Genomic DNA, 24,332 nt, shown 5'->3' on the forward strand with positions numbered 1-24,332 from the left:
TTATTCTTGAAGATATGAAAGCAAATCATGTTGTTCTATACTTTTAGACCCAACGTTTTGTAAGTTCATAATAAATTTGTGCATTTACTAGTTGTAATTATGTAAAATATGCCTGATTAGTATACCAAAAAGTACTTTAAACAGTAGAAGTAAGATTTCCTTCAATATTACTTAATGTTTGTACACAAGAGACCTACATGACCTACTTGGGGGTCTTATTTTTTAAAGATTTTATTCATTCATTCATTCATTCATTCACTCATTCATTCATTTAAGAGAGAGAGAGAATGCACACATGCATGAGCAGGGGAAGAGGGAGAGAGGGGGAGAGGGAGAGAGTCTCAAGCAGACTCTGTGCCCAGCACAGAGCCCGACATGGGGCTCAAACCCATGACCCTGAGATCATGGCCTGAGCCAAAACCAAGTGTCTGACGCATAACTGACTGAGCCACCCAGGCACCCCAAGGGGGGTCTTATTTTTTAAATGTTTCTATGAAAACTACAAGTTACCCATTTTTACTATTGAAACTAAGGTCCATGAGGACAAGGTGTTTTTCTTTTTTCAATTGAATTGTACTTGACATACAATATTCTGTTAATTTCGGATATACAACAAAGTGACTGGACATTTGTATACATTGTAAAATTATCACATTGACTATATTCTCCATGTTATGTATTACATCCCCATGACTTACTTTATAACTGCGAGTTCAACTTCTTGATACCCTACCCCCATTTTGTCACCCCCTCCCTTTTCCCTCAGGCAACCCCAATCTGTTCTCTGTATATGCGGTCTGGGTTTTGTTTTGTTTTGTTACTTGGTTGCCTTTTAGGTTCTCCACATAAGTGAAACCTTGTGCTTTTTGTCTTTCTGTTTCACTTATTTCACTTAGTGTAAATGCTCAGTTTCATCCATGTTGTCACAAATGGAAATATTATGTTTTTTTCTATAGCTGAAAAATATTCCACTGAATAGGTACACCACATCTTCTTTATCCATTCATCCATTAAAAGGACATTTAGGTTGCTTCTGTATCTTGCCTAATGTAAATAATGCTACAGTGACAATAGGGGTACATATTCCTTTTGGAATCAGTATTTTCATTTTCTTTGAATAAATACCCAGAAATGGAATTGCTAGATCATAGTTCTATTTTTAATTTTTAAAGGAAACTCCATATTGTTTTCCACAGTGGCTGCACCAATTTTTATTCCCACCCATAGTGCATGAGGGTTCCCTTTTCTTCACATACTCACCAACACATGCTACTTCTTGCCTTTTGATACTAGCCATTCTAACAAGTGTAAGGTGATATCTCATTGTGATTTTGATTTGCATTCCCTGATGACTAGTGATGCTAAGCATCTTTACATGTGCCTGTTGCCTATCTGTATGTCTTGCTTGAAAAGATGTCTATTCAGATTCTCTGCGCATTTTTCAATCACATTATTTTTTGTTAATCAGTTGTGTGAGTTCTTTGTATATTTTGGATATTAACCTCTGATTGTGTAGATGATTTGCGGTATCTTCTTCCTTTTGGTAGATTGCTTTTTCATTCTGTTGATAGTTTCCTTTGCTGTACAGAAGCTTTTTAGTTTGATACAGTCCCATTTGTTCATTTTTACTTTTGTTTCCCTAGATTTGGGAGTCAAATCCAAAAAAACCATCAGTAAGACCAGCATCAAGGAGCTTATCACCTATGTTTTCTTCTAAGAGTTTTATGGTTTCAGGTCTTACATTCAAGTCTTAAACCACTTTGAGTTAATTTTTGTATGTGGTAAAAGATAGTGGTCCAAAAAAAAAAAAAAAAGGTAGTGGTCCAATTTCATTCTTTTATGTGTAACAGTCTAGTTTTTCCAGGACCATTTATTGAGGAGACTGTCTTTTTCTCCATTGTGTTCTTGCCTCTTTTGTTGTAGATTAATTGACCATATACATGGGTTCATTGCTATTCTGTACCACTTGTCTATATGCCTGTTTTTATGCCAATACATGGTCTTGATTACCACAATTTTGTAGTAGAGTTTGAAATCAGGGAGCATGGTATTCCAGATTTTTTAGTAGTGATGAACTTCCTTAGCTTTTATTTGTCTGGAAAATTATCTCCTTGCCAAGTATTCTTGATTGGAAGGTTGTTTTTTTTTTCCTTGCCTTCTCTTTCCCTTCCCTTCCCTTCCTTTTTTTTTTTTTCCTTTTTTCTTTTCTTTTCTTTTCTTTTCCTTTCTTTTCTTTTCCTTAAATATTTCATTTCATTCTCTTCTAGCCTGCAAAGTTTCTGCTAAGAAATCTGCTGATAACCTTGTAGGTTTCCTTTGTAGGTAATAATCTTTTTTCTCTTATTACTTTTAAGATTCTTTAACTTTTGACATTTTAATTGTAATGTATCTTGGTGTGGATCTCTTTGAGTTCATCTTATTTAGAACTCTGTGCTTCCTTGACCTAGATGTCTATTTCCTTCCCTAGGTTAGGGGACTTCTCAGCCATTATTTCTTCAAGTAAGTTTTATGTCTTACCTCTCTCTTCTTCTTGGACCCTTATAATGTGAATGTTATTTTGCTTGATGTTGTCCTGTAGGTCCCTTATTATCTTCATTTTAAAAAATTCTTTTTCTTTTTCCCGCTCTGTCTGAGTAAGTTTCTTTTCTTCTTTTTTCCCAACTCACTTATCTGTGTATCTGCTTTATCCATTCTACTGTTGACCTTTACTGTATTTTTTAGTTCAGCTACTGCATTCTTCATCTAGTGACTCCTGTTTGTACTTTCTTACATTTTCTGTCTCTTTGTTGAAGTTCTCACTGTGCTCACCCATTCTTCTCCTCAGTTTGCTGAGCATCTTTATGACCATTACTTTGAATTCTTTATCAGTAGATTACCAATTTTCATATCATTAAGATCTTTTCCTGAGGTTTCATTTTGTTCTTTTGTTTGGAACATATGTCTATGTTTCCTCATTTTGCTGTACTCTCTTGTGTTTTTTTCTATGTATTAAGCAAAACAGCTACCTTTCTCAGTATTGAAGAACTGGTCTTATGTAGGTAATGACACTTTTCATTCAAACTTTCCCTAGCTCTTGTGTCTCAAACCTTTGCAATTGTCTAAACTGCTCAATTTGTTCTTGATATGTCCCTATTGTTGAGGGTGTTCCAACACCTGTGATTCCATGGGAAGAATCTCATTTAGCACCTATATTTCAGGCTGATTAGAAGCCTGACCCTCGGACAGCAGCTTTGGAAGTATGTGAATATATAGTCCAATGGGTCTATAATCATAATCCCCGCTGGCCTCTAGACCAAGAGATCTGGAGTTGTCCCCTCAGTGATAGTTGCAAAAGTTGGGACTCTGGACAAGTATATTATCTCCTTTCTGGGAGGTCATGTTAAGTGATAGTGAGGCCAAGGGGGTATATATGAATGGTGTCTCCCTATTTGTGTTTTTTGGGAACGCTCCGGAGCTTTTAGCCGTGTGGGAAACTTGAAACCTATCCCTCAGGCTGAAGCTCCAGGCTAAGTACATAGGCCTTTTTCATAGGAAGACTGGGGTTGTTTTTCAGTCTGCTGTCTATGCAGTGCCCTGGGATTGTAGCCTGCTAAGAACTGTCTTTCCAGTTGCCACTTTCCTGTGGTGCTCAAGAATACCATTCCTTTGGCCATCAGGGCCAGGTGAGATCAAGGGGCATCCCTTGTGTGGATCACATGTACCTGCTGGCTTTAACAAGGCAGCTGTAGAGTGTAGGGGGCAAGGCATGCTTGCAGGCTTCAGAAAGGCAGTGGATAACTTAACCGTGTAGGTCTGTTGGCTTCAGGAATGCCGCAGGTGAGTGCTTTGTCTGACCTGTTTTAGGCTGGGAGCTGGAGAATGCTCCAGCCAGAGAGCAAGGGAGTGCTGCAGCTGCCTTCCCTTTCAGGCTTCAGCAAGGCAGCAGGATAGTGCCACTTAACCTTCAGACATGGCCCATCAAAGTAAGGCTCTCAACTACAAATTTGGTAGGAATGTCACACTTGCTAAGGCTGCATAGTAACTGAATGTACTCAGTTCTCGACAGGAAGACATTGCTCATTTGAAAATTTAGCAGGAATGAGAAACTGCCTTTGAAGCCAAGTTATTTAAAAGCAAAGCACAGGGCACCTGGGTGGCTCAGTCAGTTAAGCAGCTGCCTTTGGCTCAGATCATGATCCCAGGGTCCTGGGATGGAGCCCCACATCAGGTCCTTGCTCAGCGGGGAGCCTGCCTCTTCCCCGCCTGCTGTTTCCCTTGCTTGTGCTTGCTCTCTCTCTCTCGCTTGCTTGCTCTGTCAGATAAATAAATAAATAAAATCTTAATAATAATAATAATAAAATAAAAGTGAAGCACAGGCCTGAGAATTAACAGATCATTCACCCTGTAAACACCCAGAAAATCTCTGTCAGTCTCGGGGAAAGAGCTCACTTGTGCTTCAGTGAAGATGCCATCCTTATCTTCACTGCAACTTTGAGCACATTTCCTAGTAGTTCCACTACCATTACTTTATGCTTCATTTTCTCTCTAAACATTTCCTGTTCTTATTATTTTTCCCCCCTCTCTCTCTGTGATGATTATAAATGTGTGTGTGGTCCTAAGAGACTCAGAAACCCATAAAAGTTCATGCCTTAAGTTGGGCTTTTTAACTACTTGTAGGCATAGATGCTTGAAAATCTGATAAAAAACATGAACATGTATTCCCTGAGAAATAAACAGCACCACACGACTTATGTTATTTAGATAATTTCAAGAAGTTCACAAAAGCCCACCTGTACTTCTCAGGGTGATACACAGTGCTAGGCACTAATGCGCTTACTCGCACATGTGCACACACATTTTATTTCCCCATCATCCTGGAATTTTTGTGCAGAGAGTTTCCAGTTTCTTTCCTTAAAATATCTTATTCATTGACCTGCAGATGATACACTGTAAAATCACACCAATTTAGTGTAACTGAACAACTTGTTCAGTTAAAAAAAAAAAAAAAACAGAATTGCAGAATTTCAGAGGTGATCTTACTAGTTTTGTTATGTATATCATTTCTATAAGATCCTTGGGAAGTGTACTAAAATTTGAAAACTGATAGGGATGTCATAAAAACTTATTGAATTCATATTAAAGAAATATTTCATTACTTGCAGTAAAATAGAGAACTCCATGCACTCTTCAAAGATGCCCAAAAGTAATTTCTCCAACCACCCAGTAGATCTTCAATTCTTTATGATAAGTATTCCAACCAAACCAACTAAATGCTCCCTATGTCTAGGGCATGTGCTTTTATGAGAGAATATCTTATCACTTGCTTAACTGGGGCCTTTCAAAGTGTTTAAGGGCTTTTAAAAAATAGTTGATTCCCTAAATCACCACTTTATCACCATGGCCCACAGGTCAGTATAGCATAACTGAGATGTTCATAAACAAAGAAGACATGTTATCTTACCAGCAAACACACATAATCAAGAGCCTGTCTGTCTGTCTCTTGCTGTTTCTATCTTTGCATAACTGACTTCTCCAAGGGTAACCTCAGAGAACTGAATTCAGTCAATAACTATAATTGGCGCTGAATGTTATATATAATTAAATTTTGAGGTGTTCAAGATAAATGCACTTAAAATTATAATGAAAATACTTATTTGTTGTTTATGGTGAGACAGGGATTATTTGTGGAACTTTATACATTTGTGTTCGTACTTATCGCACAGTTGCCTATGAGGAAGGTATTTCTGTCCTATTTTGCTGCTAAAGAATCTGATACCTAGGGAGATATTTTTTAAATGGCCATGGCAGAGCTGGCCATTTAATTAACAGGGCTATTTCAATCTGGAGTCTAGTGTGTTCAGCAGTATTTGACAGATTATGGATTTCTAATTAATGGAAATTGTCTTTGTTTTTATTTTTAGTGCCCATCATAGCCATTTAACATTTCTGTTTGTTTTTCCTATGTCCTACACACGTGTGTCCATCCAAATAAGTGGCCTTTAGGCTCTCGACAAGAAGTGGTTCTACATAAGTCTCTTTATTATTTTGCCATAGGTGATCAGGATTTTATTAAGAGCATTTGATAACTATGAAAGCATTCACACAGACCCCTATAAAATAATTTCTTTTTCTGGAAGCAGTATTTAGGGTGAGAAAACATGGGCTTTATTCTCATGAAAGAATAAATTGGATATTGATATGCGGCGTAGATAAGAAGACAGGCACTATTGAACCAGACAGTGTAGGGAAGTTAGCTAACCTCAGAGTTTACATCTGTAGAGTGAAATAAACAATAGCACTGTCTCATTTTCTGGGCTGTCATACAAATTGCCACTAACTAGATAGCTCAAAACAACAGTTATTTATTCACTTCCTATTATTCAGGCTCAACGTGAAATCAAGATGTCAGCAGGAGAATGTTCTGTCCCAGAAGACTTAGGGAAGAGTCTGTTCCATGCCTTTCTCTTAGCTTCTGTGCGGTTGGCCATCACTCCAGTCGCTACCTCCATTGTCACATGATGTTCTTCCTGTTGATCTGTTTCTGTGTCTCTTTCCTCCACTTATAAAGATACAAGTCACATTGGATTAGGGCCTGCCTCAGTCCAGTGTGCCCTCACCTTAACTTGATTATATCTATGAAGACCCGGTTTCCAAAAAAGATCACGTTCACAGGTATTAGGGGTTAGGACTGGAGAGTGTCTTTCTTGGGGCGGGGGGAGACACAATTCAGTCCACAATAAATACCTATAATTGTGACATTTAAATGGGATAATGCCCATATAATTTTCAGTGAGTAATAGACATTCAGTAAGGTTAAGGAATATTATGGTTGATAATAACTTTAGTTGGCTCTGAGAACTCAGGTAGGTTATTCAGTCTCTGAGTCAGTCTCCTAGCCTATAAAAACAGAGATAATTATGCTTATCTAAAGGAGCTGTTGAGAGAATTGAATGCTGTAATTCAGTACTGAGCCTGGTAACTAACACAAAAGATATTTGGTATTAACTGTCCTCTTCCTCAAAGACAAAGCATTGATAAAGTAGGCAGTCATTCTCTCTCCAGAGTCAGTGTTATCTTACGCAGCATATTCCAAAGAAAAGATCCAAGTATTAGGGAAATGCTAGCTGCTGGCACTAATAAACCCCCATATTACTGTGGTTATCTAATACTATATTTCATGCTCAAGCAGTAGTAGAAGCTGGTATTCCTGTGCAATGAGGGATTTTACCTCTCTTGGTAATTTGGTGACAAAGTTTCCTATATTTGAGGCTCTACCACCCCCACTGGATTTAAGGACTTGAGGCTTTGGAAGCATCTGTGCTTATCAAGTGGAAGGAAAAAGAGAGAGCAGGAAAAGACACACCTGCTTCTTGAAAGCTTAGGCCAAAAAGTGCTACTCATCAGACACATGGCCATACCTAGATTCAAACAGGATTGGACAATGTAGTTTTGGGCCAAGTAGACACATTCTAGCAGCAACAACTCTATTCCATGTAAGGAAAAACAGCAAATTTTGGTGCACAGCAGCTGTATCTGTCATAATCCTTTCTCTCGTGCATTTTCCATATTGCCATCTCCATCATCTATTTTTTCTTCTGTTTTAAGCTACAGACACACCCCCTCAACTACTCTTTGTCCTACTAACTATGTATATATCCCCTGCTAAGCCCAGGAATACTGGCTATGCCTTTTTTCTCTATTCCACATTTTTGTTATCCCCATTCTCTCTTTTTGTATACTTTCTCGACACATGAATCCACTTTCCAGAATTTCATCCTGCCTGTACAGAATGAAATTTTGAGCTGCAACCTCCTCAGGGGCTCTATCCCAGACTTCCTGTCTGCCAGGCATCTTCTCCTACTAACGCCTGGCACATCTACCTCCAAGTAGCCTATCTAAGCCCTTTACTCCCATCTCCCACCTCCAAGCCTGTTTCTTAGTTATCTACACTTTTGAAAAACATTTGTGAAAGGCTTTCTCACAAACTAGTGTGCTACCTGTTCCTTTGCCTTACATTGAGATCCATTGAAAAATAAGGATAAAGGAAACGGAGAGAAGAGTGCATGTGTGCCATCTCCATGAGAAAAGAAAGAGAACGGAGGCAAGGAAGCAACCGTAGACCAGAGAGCATCTGGTATCAGCAAGCAGCTGTTAATTCAAGCTCCCAAATCAGCCTGGCACAGGGGTGAGGGGCCAAAACGGAGGGCCATGCCCAGCTGGCCACTGGCGGGGAAGTTCAGAGTATATGGTATATACATGTGTTTGCAGTCATTTATGAATATTATAAATGTTTAAGATATTATGTAACCTATTTATCTCATATTCTGAGTCACATATTTTGAGAAGCAGATATTTTTTGTGTTATTAACATAAAATTTTTTTGTATTACTAGCATACTACGTACAAAACAAAACACTAAACCTAGCATTTATCTGTACCCACATGACTCCGATTTTTACAAAATTGTACTATCTTCTGACTCAGTCCAACACACACACACACACACACACACACACACAAACATACATGCGCACATGTGCACAAATGATACAATGTCTACTTTAACCTAAACCTTGGACAATTATTTAAATATGGACAGCTGCAGTGATCCTACTACCTCATTTTAATATTTTATTTATTTAAAAAACTTCCTCTGTGACAGATTTCATTTATTGTGTGAATCTTTTTCATCTTTTAATTTAAATATTTGGGTAATTATCCATCAGGCTGCCTGTAGTAATGAAAATTACTCAGATTTTGCTGGACTTCTTAAATCTTCTGCTGAAAAGCCGGGGGGATTTAAATATTTTCTGATGCTGTATGATCTGTCTGATTCATTTTGTTACTGACTGCTTTTCCTGATAGATAAAAATATAGCTAGCCTATTAGTTAACTGCAAGTCCCAAGTAAAGGATAAATAACAGATGAGCAGTCTCTACCAACACCTCAGCATGGCGTTTAACAGCTGCCAAAAGTACTGTATAATCTTTTGGAAAGCTTAATCGTTCCCTATTGCACTTTTCAAAAGAGAAAAGTAGTTATTAATCCTGGTGTTCACACAAAATTTTCGCAGTAGATCTTCATTGAATAAATAGTGCTGTTTCGTATAAAGATTTGGGTTTTATATAACACTTAACTGTTATAGGTTAAACAAATAGCAGTGTGTTAGCAAGAAAAAAAACTGGATTTGGTGAAGAAAACCATATTTTAGTCTATGTTAAACTGTACATTTAATTGGTGGTTTGAGGAAAGAGAAAATAGAAGTGTCTTTCTGGAGACTATGGAGTTCCCCTTTTTAATATAGTGAGGGTTTTTTTTTTTTCCCCCTTCTTTTTTCTTTGACTCTTAAAAGAAAACCCTTATAATAGTTCAATTAATCATGTTTTATCTTTCTAAAGTATGTTATTTCTCAAATGTGTGGGAGAAGTTGGCTCTCCTAAGGAAACGTAATGGATTGTGTAGCAGCCTTTCTCTTTTTAATCACTGGCACCTTAGAATCCTATTCACATTTTTAAAATAAATATTTGCCTGTCTAATATTTCATTTCCAGCATAATGGCTCTAAAGCACTTTCATGATTAATATTAACTTACTTATGTCTTATAATTTATACATTTATCCTATTTCCAAAGAAGTATAAAGTGACATTATGAAAGATACATGCATTTAGACCATTGAAATGGAAATAGAACAATTAAAACCATGTGAAGGGAAATAGAAATAATTGTACTGAAATTTTAAACTCATAGTTTTATGCAAGAAGACAAAAGGAGAATACAATTAATGGAATAATTCTTATTGTCATGTTTTTTTAAACAAAAAAGAAATGAAACCTTTTGATTCCTTAAGAGAGATCAATTATTTCCTAGAAATGTATTATAAAAGGAGCACATAAGGCAAATATTTACGAAAATGATGTTAACCAACATAAACATTGCATTTCGTCATAGTTTTATGGAGAAAAAATAAAAAAGCATACATATATCAATCCAGAATGAAAACTTGAACTTTGAATATGAAATGTTAATAAAAGTATTGCAACAAGAGGTCTAACCTAATAAGTCTCTGAGAAGTGTCTGTATTTTAATCTAACTTAATGAGCAATGCAGCCAAGTATACTCAGAGGAATAAGCATTTGCAGACTTAGCTTATTCAACTATCTTCTTGTAAAGTGATTTGTCTGAGCCACCAATTTGACAGGACTTTAAAGGCAAACATGTCAAGGCCAGCAAAGTCGGCATTGTTGTTTAGTCTAGTGGCTGAATGAAGACCAACATAATATGAATGAGATGTACAGGGAGCAAATTAAATGTTCTATTGTAGAAACAATAATCCAAGCTTACCCAACAAGGAGCTCTGATAGGAGTGAGCCCTTGTGATGTGTGTAGATCCAGTTCTTTTTTTCCATCGGGAAATTACATCCTCAGTTGATCTTGGGCCTTTCTGGCTGAAATTCTAAAATTACTGGTTTTTATTGTGAAAAAACATAAACAGTTATAAAAATAAAAAATGCCATATGCCCATCTCCCAATTGTAGTAAAAGTCAGCGTACAACTAATGTTGCTGCAAATAACTAGACTTCCTCTCCGCCTTCCATTCTCTCACCCTGGATTACAACAGTCCCGCATTAACCTGCAGCTTTGCTTTCCACAGTTTCAGTTAGCCGTGGTCAACCATGGTTTGAAAGCAGATGATCATCTGTCTATCATCAAAAGATCAGTGATAACCTAACATTACATCACAATACCTGTGTCATTCACCTCACTTCATCTCATTACATAGACATTGTATTATCTCACGTATTATAAGAAGAAGGGTCAGTTCATTACAATAAGATATTTTAAGAGAGAGAGACTCAACATTCACATAACTTTTTTTTTTTTAAGATTTTATTTATTTATTTGACAGACAGAGATCACAAGTAGGTGGAGAGGCAGGCAGAGAGAGAGGAGGAAGCAGGCTCCCCGCTGAGCAGAGAGCCCAATGTGGGACTCGATCCCAGGACCCTGGGATCATGACCTGAGCTGAAGGCAGAGGCTTAACACACTGAGCCACCCAGGTGCCCCTCACATAACTTTTATTACAGCATGTCATTATAGTGGTTCTATTTTATTGTTACTGTTGTTCATCTCTTAACTGTGCCTAATTTGTCAGTTCAAATCATAGGTGTGTATATCATAGGTGTGTATATATAGGAAAAAATATAATATATATTGGATTCAGTATCATTTGTAGTTTCAGGCATCCAGCAGAGGTCTTGGAATTCACGTCCTTATAGTTACCCCCAAAACTATAGCACTTTGTCCATAAATATTTCACTGTGCACCCCTAAGAAAGTAAATACTATTTAAATAAACCACAATAGCATCAAGCCTAAAAACAATTGTCAATAATTCCTGTGATAGCTTGTCTCCAAGATGGCCCCAATTTATTCCTTTCCTTCCACACATATGCTATTTTTCTATGAAAAGATAAAGACTTACATCTCCATTTTCTTGAATCTAGGCTAGCCTGTGACTGCTTTGGTCAATAGAATATGGAAAAAATGATCCCGTACTATTCTCAGGCCTTGACTTTAAGAGGACTAGATGTTTCTGCTTCTCCCTTGTGAATACTGAGTCTCCACATGGACGTCTTACTACCCTGCTGAAGAGACCATATGGAAAAGTGCCACAAAAAGGGACTATATAGAGAAACTATATATAGTTTTTATAGAAACTGTATCTCTGTATGTATCTGTCTCTCTGGATATACATTCATCTATATCCACACATATGTATACACACTCTTTATATTATATATCTCTCTATATAACCCTATATATGCAGTTTCTTTAAAAATTATATATATATATGACAAGTCTCTCTATACATAGATATAGATACATGTCTTTAGATTATATTTATCTAGAGTCTAGATGTTATATTATATATATTATCTGTGACTCTAGATAATATATAAATATAAATATATATTTATATTTATTATATTAACATATTATATAAATATAAATATAAAATAATATAATAATGTAAATATATAATATATAAATAAATATATTAATATTATAATGTATGGCATATTAATTTATATATATTAAATATATATTTAATATATTTTGTGTATTTTATATATTGAATATATATAAATTAAATATAAATATATATAATTATATATAATATATAGTTATATCATATATATCATATTAAAATTATATAACATATAATATATAATATATAGATACATATTAAATATTTAATATATAATATATGAATATATAATATAATTATATACAAATTTTTATATAAATATATAAATATATATTAAATATAAATATATTTAATATAAATATATATTAAATATAAATATATAAATATATTTATAAATATAAATATATCTTATATTCATTATATTAATGTATTATATAAATATAAATATATAATATAATAAATATGTAATATATAAATGTATATATTTATACAATATATTATATATATCATATATATAACTTTATATATATATTATCTAGAGTCACAGATGAAAAAAAACAAAACAAAACAAAAAACCCAGATCCAGAGAAATTAAATTACCAGAAAAATTGTATCTGAAATTTAAACCCAGTTCCTTACATTTAAAATCTAGGGTTCCTTCCCTTATTCTATAAATGGGTGAACCTTCATAGATTTGTATTACCATGAATGGCTCTAATAAAACTCATTATTGAAACCACAAAGAAATAAATGTTTCCTTATTCCTCATTCTTATCTTGAAATGCATTTAATTCCCAAATATATCCCTCTTTTCAGTCTTTGCCACCTCCCCTTAATACAGGCATTTCTGATCTCTTCATTTATCTATCTTTCTTAGTACTAAAGTCCTAATTTATCTCTAAGCCTCTGATCCTACCTCCTCTGGGTTCTCTTGCTTTCCATTGCCAGATGTATTTATCTAAAACTTAATTTGGTTACCTTGCCTTCTCTGTCTGGTAACCTTTAATAATTCTTAAACCAATATTCACAGAAAAGAATATTCTCAAAGGGCCATAAAGTCTCCCAGAAAATCTTAAAAACTGTGTATGTTGGTGAAAACTCAAAACAATCTTCTGACTCAGTAAGATAATCACTTAATAAGAGAGTGCTACCTGATTTCACTGCCTATGACCACATTTGAGGATTTTTTTATTATGTTATGTTAGTCACCATACAGTACATCATTAGTTTTTGATGTAGTGTTCCATGATTCATTGTTTGTGTATAACACCCAGTGCTCCCTGTAATCCGTGCCCTCCTTAATACCCATCACCAGGCTCACCCATCCCCCCCAACCCCCTCTAAACCCTCACTTTGTTTTCTGGAGTCCATAGTCTCTCACGCTTTGTCTCCCACTCCGATTTCCCCCTCTTCATTTGTCCTTTCCTTCTCCTAATGTCCTCCATGCTATTCCTTAAGTTCCACAAATAAGTGAAACCATATGATAATCGACTTTCTCTGCTTGACTTATTTCACTTAACATAATCTCCTCTAGTCCCATCCATGTTGATGCAAAAGTTGGGTGTTCATCCTTTCTGATGGCTGAGTAATATTCCATTGTATATATGAACCACATCTTCTTTATCCATTCATCTGTTGAAGGGCATCTCAGCTCTTTCCACAGTTTGGCTATTGTGGACATTGCTGCTATGAACACTGGGATGCATGTGGCCCTTCTTTTCACTACATCTGTATCTTTGGGGTAAATACCCAGTAGTGCAATTGCAGGGTCATAGGGTAGTTCTGTTTTAATTTTTTGAGGAACCTCTACACTGTCTTCCAAAGTGGCTGCACCAACTTGCATTTCCACCAACAGTGTAAAAGGGTTCCCCTTTCTCCACAACTTCTCCAACATTTGTAGTTTCTTGCCTTGTCAAGTTTTGCTATTTTAACTGGTGTAAGGTGGTATTTCAACATAGTTTTGGTTTGAATTTCCCTGATGGCTAATGATGATGAAAATGTTTTCATGTCTGTTAGCCATTTTTAAATCATCTTTGGAGAAGGGTCTGTTTATGTTTTTTGCCAATTTTTTGAATTGATTATTTGTTTTTTGGGTGTTGAGTTTGAGAAGTTCTTTATAGATCTTGGATATCAGCCCTTTCTCTGTAGTATAATTTGCAAATATCTTCTCCCATTCTGTGGGTTGCCTCTTTGTTTTGTTGACTGTTTCCTTTGCTGTGAAGAAAATTTTTATCTTGATGAAGTCCCAAAAATTCATTTTCGCTTTTGTTTCCTTTGCTTTTGGCTACATATCTTGAAAGAAGTTCCTGTGGCCGATGTTGCCTATGTTCTCCTCTAGTATTTTGATGTCTCACATTGAGGTCTTTCATTCATTTTGAGTTTATCTTTGTGTGTGGTGTAAAAGAATGGTCGAGTTGCATTCTTCTGTATATAGCTGTCCAATTTTCCCAGCACCATTTATTGAAGAGACTATCCTTTCTCCATTGGACATTTTTTCCTGCTTTGTTGAAAATTAGTTGACCGTAAAGTGGAGAGTTCATATCTGGATTCTCTACTCTGTTCCACTGGTCTATATGTCTGTTTTTATGCCAATACCATGTTGTCTTGATGATCACAGTGTTGTAATATAGCTTGTAATATAGTGTGATGCCCCAGGTTTGTTTTTCTTTTTCAACATTCCCTTGGCAATTCAGGGTCTTTTCTGGTTTCACACAAATTTTAGGATCGTTTGTTCCAGCACTTTGAAAAATGCTGTTGGTATTTTGATTGGGATGGGACTGAAATTATAGATTTCTCTGGGCAGCATAGACATTTTAACAATGTTTATTCTTCTGATCCATGAGCATGGAATATTTTTCCATCTTTTTGTGTCTTCTTCAACTTCTTTCATGAGTTTTTTGTAGTTCCTAGAGTATAGACCCTTTATCTCATTGGCTAGGTTTATTCCAAGTTATCTTGTGATTTTTGGGCTATTGTAAATGCTCTAATTTCTTTCTACAGTTACATTGTTAATATATAAGAAAGCAATTTATATCTGTGCACTGATTTTGTATCCTGGCACATTTCTGAATTTCTGTATGAGTTCTAGTAATTTGGGGATGGAGTATTTTGGGAAGAGAGAGAGTTTGACTTCTTTGCCAATTTGAATACCTTTTATTTCTTTTTGTGGTCTGATGGCTGTTGCAAGAACTTCTAGTACTATGTTGAACAATAATGGTGAGAGTTGGCATCCTTGTTGTATTCCTGATCTCAATGGAAAATCTTTCAGCTTTTCCTCACTGAGAATGACATTTGCTGTGAGTTTTTCCATAGATGGATTTTATGAAGTTGAGGAATGTTCCCTCTATCCCTATACTCTGAAGAGTTTTAATCAGGAAAGGATGCTGTATTTTGTCAAATGTTTCTTCTACATCAATTGAGAGGATCATGTGGTTCTTGTCTCTTCTCTTATTGATGTGTTCTATCACACTGATTGATTTATGAATGTTGAACCACCCTTGCATCACAAGGATAAAGCCCACCTGGTCGTGGTGGATAATTCTTTTACTGTACTGTTGGATTCTATTAGCTAGCATCTTGTTGAGAATTTTGGCATCTGTATTCATCAGGGATATTGGTCTGAAATTCTCCTTTTTAATGGGGTCTTTGCCTGGTTTTGGGATCAAGGTAATGCTAGCCTCATAGAAAGAGTGTGGAATTTTTATTCTGTTTCTATTTTTTTTTTTTTTTTTTTTGAAACAGCTTCAGGAGAATAGGCATTATTTCTCCATTGAATGTTTGGTAGAATTCCCCGGCGAATCCCTCAGACCTTGGACTCTTGTTTCCTGGGAGGTTTTTGATCACTGCTTCAATCTTGTTACTGGTTATTGGTCTATTCAGGTTGTCAAATGAGACCTCGTGGTGCTAAAGTATGCTGTATAAATAAAAGTTTTGAAATCATTGGCTAGTAAAATTCATGAAAGAATTGAATGATAAAACACAGGCACACCCATGCAGAAGTCAAACTTGTACCATCTAATTTGGTACCATATCGATTACTGCAAATGCATTTTTGTCCCTCAGCAGCATAAGGCAGCTTATTATTCCTCAACACACAAGACATTATTTCATGCCGCCCTACCTTTGTTTGTTCTGTTTCCTCTGCCTTAATAGTTTTCCTTTTCCAATTTCCTCATCCCCCAGCTGTAGTCTTTTCTTCCCTCCTCGCAATGTCTCACTTCAAGGGACATCTTTCCCTGAAAAGTCTCTGTGAAGACCACCCCCTTCATCAGCACCACCACCAACCCGGAAATGGGTGGACCTCAGCAGGGCTTGCATTCACCTGCATATCTTTTTCTCCCAGTAGGCCATAAACTGCAATGTCAGGGACAGTATCTTCCCAATTTTTCAGTCTCAAGCTCTTAGCACAGCAGTCCTCTGTTAAAGGAATGCTTGCATATGTGTGATGGAAAGGGCTCCATCCACAGTTTTCACTTCTCAGGGGGTGCTCCGTGGTGCTGAATGCATTCTAACTTAGACTTCTGCTTAAACAAGCATTCAAACTGCCCTATGTGGGAGGTTGGTATCAGAAGCATGTCACTTAACCAGGGAGCAAACTCAAATAAATATCCCTCTCATTAAGAATGACTTTTTTGGCCAAAGTTGGTGGCATCACAATTCCGGACTTTAAGCTCTATTACAAAGCTGTCATCATCAAGACAGTATGGTACTGGCACAAAAACAGACATATAGACCAATGCAACAGAACGGAGAGCCCAGAAATAGACCCTCAACTCTATGGTCAACTAATCTTCGACAAAGCAGGAAAAAATGTCCAATGGAAAAAAGACAGTCTATTCAACAAATGGTGTTGGGAAAATTGGACAGCAGAATTGGACACATGCAGAAAAATGAAATTGGACCATTTCCTTATACCACACACAAAAATAGACTCAAAATGGATGAAGGACCTCAATGTGAGAAAGGAATCCATCAAAATCCTTGAGGAGAACACAGGCAGCAACCTCTTTGACCTCAGCTGCAGCAACTTCTTCCTGGGAACATCACCAAAGGCAAGGGAAGCAAGGGCAAAAATGAACTATTGGGATTTCATCAAGATCAAAAGCTTTTGCACAGCAAAGGAAACAGTTAACAAAACCGAAAGACAACTGACAGAATGAAAGAAGATATTTGCAAAGGACATATCAGATAAAGGGCTAGTATCCAAAATCCATAAAGAGCTTACCAAACTCAACACCCAAAGAACAAATAATCCAATCAAGAAATGGGCAAAAGACATGAACAGACATTTCTGCAAAGAAGACATCCAGATGGCCAACAGACACATGAAAAAGTGCTCCACATCACTCGGCATCAGAGAAATACAAATCAAAACCGCAATGAGATACCACCTCACACCAGTCAGAATGGCTAAAATTAACAAGTCAGGAAATGACAGATGCTGGCAAGGATGCGGAGAAAGGGGAACCCTCCTACACTGTTGGTGGGAATGCAAGCTGGTGCAGCCACTCTGGAAAACAGCATGGAGGTTCCTCAAAAAGTTGAAAATAGAGCTACCCTATGACACAGAGATTGCACTACTTGATATTTACCCTAAAGATACAAACGTAGTGATCCGAAGGGGCACGTGCACCTGAATGTTTATAGCAGCAATGTCCACAATAGCCAAACTATGGAAAGAACCTAGATGTCCATCAACAGATGAATGGATAAACAAGAGGTGGTATATATACACAATGGAATACTATGCAGCCATCCAAAGAAATGAAATCTTGCCATTTGCAACGACGTGGATGGAACTAGAGGGTATTATGCTTAGCGAAATAAGTCAATCGGAGAAAGACAACTATCATATGATCTCCCTGATATGAGGAAGTGGAGATGCAATGTGGGGGGGGGGGTTGGGGGGTAGGAAAAGAATAAATGAAACAAGATGGGATTGGGAGGGAGACAAACCATAAGTGACTCTTAATATCACAAAACAAACTGAGGTTTGCTGGGGGGAGGGAGGTCGGGAGAGGGGGGTGGGGTTATGGACATTGGGGAGGGTATGTGCTATGGTGAGTGCTGTGAAGTGTGTAAACCTGGCAATTTACAGACCTGTACCCTTGGGGATAAAAATACATTGTATGTTTATAAAAAAATAAAAATTTAAAAAAAAAGAATGACTTTTTTGTTGCTGTTCTCATTGGATAATTACATACTCATTTTTTTCTGAGAGAAATTTGTGAATTTAGGGATTTGGAAATATCTCAATAGGTTAAAAATTTTAGCCAAGTTTTGTCAGAGTGCATAAAAGAATCTACTGAGAGAAAAATACTGGAAAGATAGCATGAGTCCAGGTTTTAGACGACTTTGAGAGGCAAAATAAGGTTTCGGATTTTACTTTGTACACTCTGAATCTCCTCTGTTTTTTTGCTTTGTTTTGTTTCATTTTGTTTGTTTTTGTTTTTGCTTTTTTCTTTACAAAGGGATATTACATAGTAACGCCTTAAGAGATGAAGAGATGATCCTACAAAATATTATGGGCTAGTTTTCTGTACTGAGCCTAAGACTGGAGTTTTAACAGTCTGCAGTTATCAACAGTCTGCAGTGATCAACTCACAGATTTTCCAAACATTATTCTTCTTTAGAGTTAGAGATAGAGGTTGAGATCTTGGATTCTAAAGATTTTCAATATTTCAGAAACGATGAAATCACTTTATTTTCCAGATTTCTTTTTTACTAATAATTCCTGTCCTTTCTCATGGTAGCTTAAAATAAAGCCCTGTTTCCTGTTCAAATTTACTCTGGACTGAGAAAAAATGGTTAGGTTCTGTTTTATTAAGATTTTTTGAATTTAAGTTAAATCAGTTTAGCTGTTATCTTAAAACACCTTTGTCTATTTTAACTGAACTCTTCTGTTATATTTAAAAATCTGTTGTATCTCATTTGTGGTTGTTATTAAACTTCTCAAGTTCTTTTTAAGATAACAATGGTAACTCATTATATGTGAAAAATGTATGAGATATGACAATGAAAATAAGATTTAAAATTGAAATTTGCCTATGCTATTGTTATAATCAAGTTAAAACCCACAGAGATAAAATTACCAAGAACAGAGAAATAACACTTTTTGGCGAACCAACAGGGCTTGTCTGAAGTTCTTGCTGAAAAGCTGATAATATATTAGCTGTATTTAGGAGAATCTAGCCTAAGAAAATTTATTTAGTGAAATTAACTCCAAAATAGAGACATTGCATATATGTGAGATATTCATAATACAAGAGTGTCACCCACTGCTTCCTTAAAACATGACTCTATGTGCTACTTGTGGAGCCATCAAAAATTTTTAATTTTTGTACACTTCTATATTAAGACTAATTACATTTTTGGGGTCATGAAATAACCTTTTTCTTTGTTATTGAAACTTACTCTAAAGTTACCAACTCATGAACTTTTCTACTGGGCTGTGATTCAGGTTTAATTCTCATTTTTTTCAGATAAACTAAGATTTTATAAGATGAACTATTTTAGTCTACCCAATGTCTTATCATGTAGAATAAATCCCAGGGCTTAAGTGTCCACTGGTGCTAATAATCTTACAACGTTTCCAGATCGATATTCTGAACATCTCCTTGCACCATTGTCTCTTTGTGATTCTCTAAATGTGATGAAGGAGTTTGAGTGAAAGTACATTTGTCCCAGAATAGAAAATATCCTCTCAACCTTTTAGGAAAAAGACTCTTTTGTGTTTATTTTAGACTTATGTGCCTTTTTTTTCTAATTTTAAAAACAGATTGCAGGTGAGAAAATTGTAATTAGAGATTTGAATGAGTTGCGTTTAATTTATCAAGGTTTAATTATAAATTAAACATATGTAAATTAAATATGAACATGGATCCAAGTAGGCTGCTTCTATTCATTACAGACAATCCTTTCTGAGGTTTTAAAACTGAATTACTCATGTATCAGACTGATTTTATGACTTTCTAAAAACAGCCATGTATTTTTATTTCTGAGTAGTAGTATGTTCCAAAAGAACCAGTAACCACTCCTTGCTATTTCGATGACAATATTCATTACTTTTCAGTGAAAATAATATTTATCAAGAAAAACGACTGGAGTTTTCTGGGGTCAAATATACTGCAAAATGGAGGTTTATGTTGGGTCCTTTAAATGTATACCATTTTCATGCATACTTCACAGGTGCCTGCATCCTGCCTAATAGATTTTGCTGCATAATTACCTTACCTTTTCATAGGTCAGGAGATCAAATAATGACATTTTTATGTAGCATGCTATTTTCTTTTTTTGCTCAGGTTCTCTCTTTAGGAGCAGATGTCCTACCAGAATATAAACTGCAGAGCCCACGCATCAACAAGTTTACAATATTGCACTATAGCCCCTTCAAGGCTGTCTGGGATTGGCTTATTCTCCTCTTGGTCATATACACTGCTATATTCACACCCTACTCTGCAGCCTTTCTGCTCAATGACAGAGAAGAACAGAAAAGACGAGAATGTGGCTACTCTTGCAGCCCTTTGAATGTGGTGGACTTGATTGTGGATATTATGTTCATCATAGATATTCTCATAAACTTCAGAACAACGTATGTAAATCAGAATGAAGAAGTGGTAAGTGATCCGGCCAAAATAGCAATACACTACTTCAAAGGCTGGTTCCTGATCGACATGGTCGCAGCAATTCCTTTTGATTTGCTGATTTTTGGATCTGGTTCTGATGAGGTAAGAGTTACTTCACAATCTTATTTTCTGAAAGATTGCTATTACAAAAGTGAGTCTATTTCAACTGAAAAGAAAAAAAATCCCACAAGTGGTTGCTTTACAAACTTCCCGTATCTCAGAGATGAAATTCATCTCATTGGAAATGCTATAAAATGAAATGACATAATCTTGCCAGGGCAAACACTTCACAATTCTCTCTATTTTTTTAAGAGATACTAAAGACTATCTTTCAACCAAGAAAGCAAATTTTTGGGAAAATGTTTCATAACACGTAACACATTTCCAGGCTATAAAATCTCTCCGTGTTAACTTCATGGATATAAAATGGTCCAAGTTGAATATGTCTCTTTTTTCTTGACTCATAATTGTGGTTTGAGACATCAGGAACTTATTTCATGTTCAAATTGTGTGGAAGAAGCATCTTCTAAAATATCTTGTTCAAAACTCTTTCTCTTTAATATCTAGATTGGAAAATAATTCTCGTGTTCCCAGTATCTTATGAAGTTGGAAACTTCAAGGAAATCTGACAAGTATATGTACAGAGCATTTTCTGGTTAAAGTCCATAACTTTAGATTCTTAAGGGGTTCTTTGATCCAAAAGCAGTTAAGTTCTCCTACAGTCCCCTCCATTGAATTGCCACAAAATCTTATTGTAAATAATCTTCCTGGATTCTATAACTGAATGATTTACAGAAGATGCGAAAGTAGTTCTAAGGGGGTAGCTTGAGAAAGATAACCTCAGTGTGTTGAAATTTAAAAATTCAGGGTGCTTTTCTACCTGAGAACCCCATCTTTGCTTTTTGTTCAAGAGGAGGTCAAATATCAAAATGCCTCCTGCAGATGTTTGCTTCCTGACCATAAGAGAATCCTCCACTGCCAAGAGGAACAATTGGTTTGGAAGTAAATTATCTCCTATAGATCATGACTGTTGAACTCTGGGCAGTTAAGAACAGGGCAGTGAAGGGGCACCTAGGTGGCTCAGTCGCTTAACCATCAGACTCTTGGTTTCAGCTTTGGTTGTGATCTCAGAGTCCTAAGGTGGAGCCCTGTGTCAGGCTCCATGGAGTGAGCTTTAGAGAATCTCCCTCTCCCTCTCCCTCTCCCTCTGTCACTCCCTGGCTCATTTTCTTTTTCTTTTTCCTTCTTTCAAATAAATAAGTAAAATCTTAAAAAAAAAAAAAAAAAAAAGAGCAAGGCAATATGTTCTTCCTGGATTCTACAAACCTTACACAAAGCCTCAAGCCTGACTCTCCTCATCTGTAAAGATCATAATATTAATAATAATAATATTACTTCCCCGCTTACATTGTTTTATTTATTTTATTTATTTATTTTTAATTTGAGACTCTAATGAGCTAATACACGCGAAACTCTTAGAAAAATAATGAGAAATGTTAGTTGCTGTTAAACCAGTTGAACATTTCATGTTAGATACTCCTAACTTTGGTTGTTAATTAAAAAGCAAGAAAGCGAAACACTTCTTGATACTTACTTTTATGAGTTTCTTACAATGGGTGATCCATGTACTTACATCAAATAAGTTCTTACTGATAAACAATAGAGTAAGATCTCATTCTTTCAAATTTTAAAATATGTACACCAAATTAAATTTCAACTTGGTGAAATAAAAGAATGAGTGAAAAAATAAATAGGTACATAGGATTGTTAGGGGAAGTTAATTTACTGATGAGATTTCATCAATAACAATCAAACCAGTATTTGAATATGCTGATTAAAACCATTAAGATAGAATTTTTTGATTCAACATTTGATTAGTTTACTTCCAGTTACCACATCACTTGAAAATAATAAAATTAAAATATGTGACTTAGATAATCACTATTTCAGACTGGACTTCAAGAGCTGAAACAAAAATTAATTGTGATTCACATTAGTATAAGAGGAAATAGTTTCTGGGAAAAATGAAGTCTGGACTATTTTTTCCATGTAGCGTCAAGGAAAAAGTGAAGTTTGCCTCAAAGAAAGCAATGCCACTTTTCCACTCCCATGTGCTTTCATGGGTTCTCCGATGGTCCCAAACCTACTCTTCGTTCTTTTAAGATGTGATATGATATGGGAAGAGTTCTGACTTTGGACTTAAACAGACCTGGGTCTGACTCTCCTCTTTGCCACTTACTTGTTATATTTTGGCAAGATACTTAGCTCATTAAGATTTCATTTGTTTTTCTGTAAAATGGTGAAAGGTATGTTATGATTTTAAAAAATAAAGCAGCATATATGAAGAGACTAACTCAGTACCAGGTATGTAGTAAGTGCTTGCCAAAGGTTACTCCTCTTCTCTTTCCCATCCCTTTGGATTAAAGTCTGTTTCTTAATGAAGTCTTCCCTTAACCTTACATGTTACCACAGTAATCCATAAATACCTTAGTAATTCAGGTATTGAACAAATACTTATTGAGTGTCTATGATCTTACAGTAGTTATTTGATTAGCTAGTTGTAATTAGGAATCCTGAAGAAAGGGGAGACAGAAAGGAAATATTTTGAGGACAGTTATTAGGTTGCAAAGCAAAGGAGCATAGGGCATATTTTAGAGGGAGGTATGTAGGCATCAAGGATAGCAAGGGAAGGGATGGGTCTGGAAGGCGGATAAGGGTGTCAACTATTGGGGTGAGTTGGCTATGAGAGGTAACAACAAGACCAATGATGAATTGGACTACTTTATACATTTTTCAAGAGTAATAATGAAGATACTTCTTTTATATGCAAATTATATTATGTAACTATAATCAGGCTGTTTCTTAAAAAAATTAGTTATTTGAGAGAGAGAGCAAGTGAGGGGAGAAGCAGAGGGAGAGGAAGAAAGAGAGCCCTCAAGAAGACTCTCTGCAGAGCACAGAGGCCAATCGGGGGCTCAATCCCAGGACCCCAAGATCATGATCTGAGCTGAAACCAAGAGCCAGATGCTTAACTGACTGAGCAACACAGGCACCCCTATAATCAAGCTTTTAGTTAGGTTTTTCAGTACATAGTGATATTTCAGAATGATACTTTTCCAAAAGTGTATAATGTCTTGTAGTAATAGTATTAAAAATATTTAGCTTCCGTTTTTGTTTCTGGGAAAAAAAGAAGAAAAACGCTTCTAGAAAAAAAGAGATCTTATATTCAAAGGAACTAATTTGGGAAGTTTCATCACATGAATATGAAAAAAAGAAAACTTTTTGGGATTTTTGACCCAAAACTAAATGGCAAATCCTAAAATCATTAAGCTAGCGGTCACTCTAATGAGACATTACCCAGTACAGTGTTTTTCAGACTGGGGTATCATAGAGGTGACTGAAAGAGTTGGCCTGAGTTCAGAGGCCCTCAAGAGTTGACATCAGGACAGACTGATAAGACTCAGAGCCATCCACCTCCACTGTAAAGGATTAGCTCGATTGTATCTACTACACCAACTGGAGTTTCATGTAATTTTTTTTTTACAAATTTTAATGAGAATTGACTTAACTCATTTTGCCATTTCCAGAAAGTGCTAGGGTAATCTTTACTCGAGTAGGTTCATTCATTCTGTAAGCATTTATTGAGAACCAACTACTGCCAACACGCTAGACCCTGCATTTACAAAAAGAATAAGACAAGGACCCCACTGTCTGGGAGATTACAGTCTACAATGAGAACA

The 24,332-nt window shown here is 36.0% G+C and overlaps 1 protein-coding gene across 2 annotated transcripts in view; it reads left to right on the forward strand.

The window, feature by feature from the left end:
• The window catches only part of KCNH7 (potassium voltage-gated channel subfamily H member 7), a gene marked incomplete at both ends in the record, with an annotated part of 472,381 nt that overhangs the window by 382,214 nt on the left and 65,835 nt on the right, over nt 1-24,332 (forward strand). For both annotated transcript variants that reach the window (XM_080799570.1, XM_080799569.1), the window contains one exon: nt 20,269-20,694. In XM_080799570.1, coding sequence (XP_080655696.1) covers nt 20,269-20,694 — 426 coding nt within the window. The remainder of the gene's footprint in view (nt 1-20,268; nt 20,695-24,332) is intronic.

Source organism: Martes martes (assembly GCF_963455335.1).
Source record: "Martes martes genome assembly, chromosome: 3".
NCBI lineage: Eukaryota > Metazoa > Chordata > Mammalia > Carnivora > Mustelidae > Martes > Martes martes.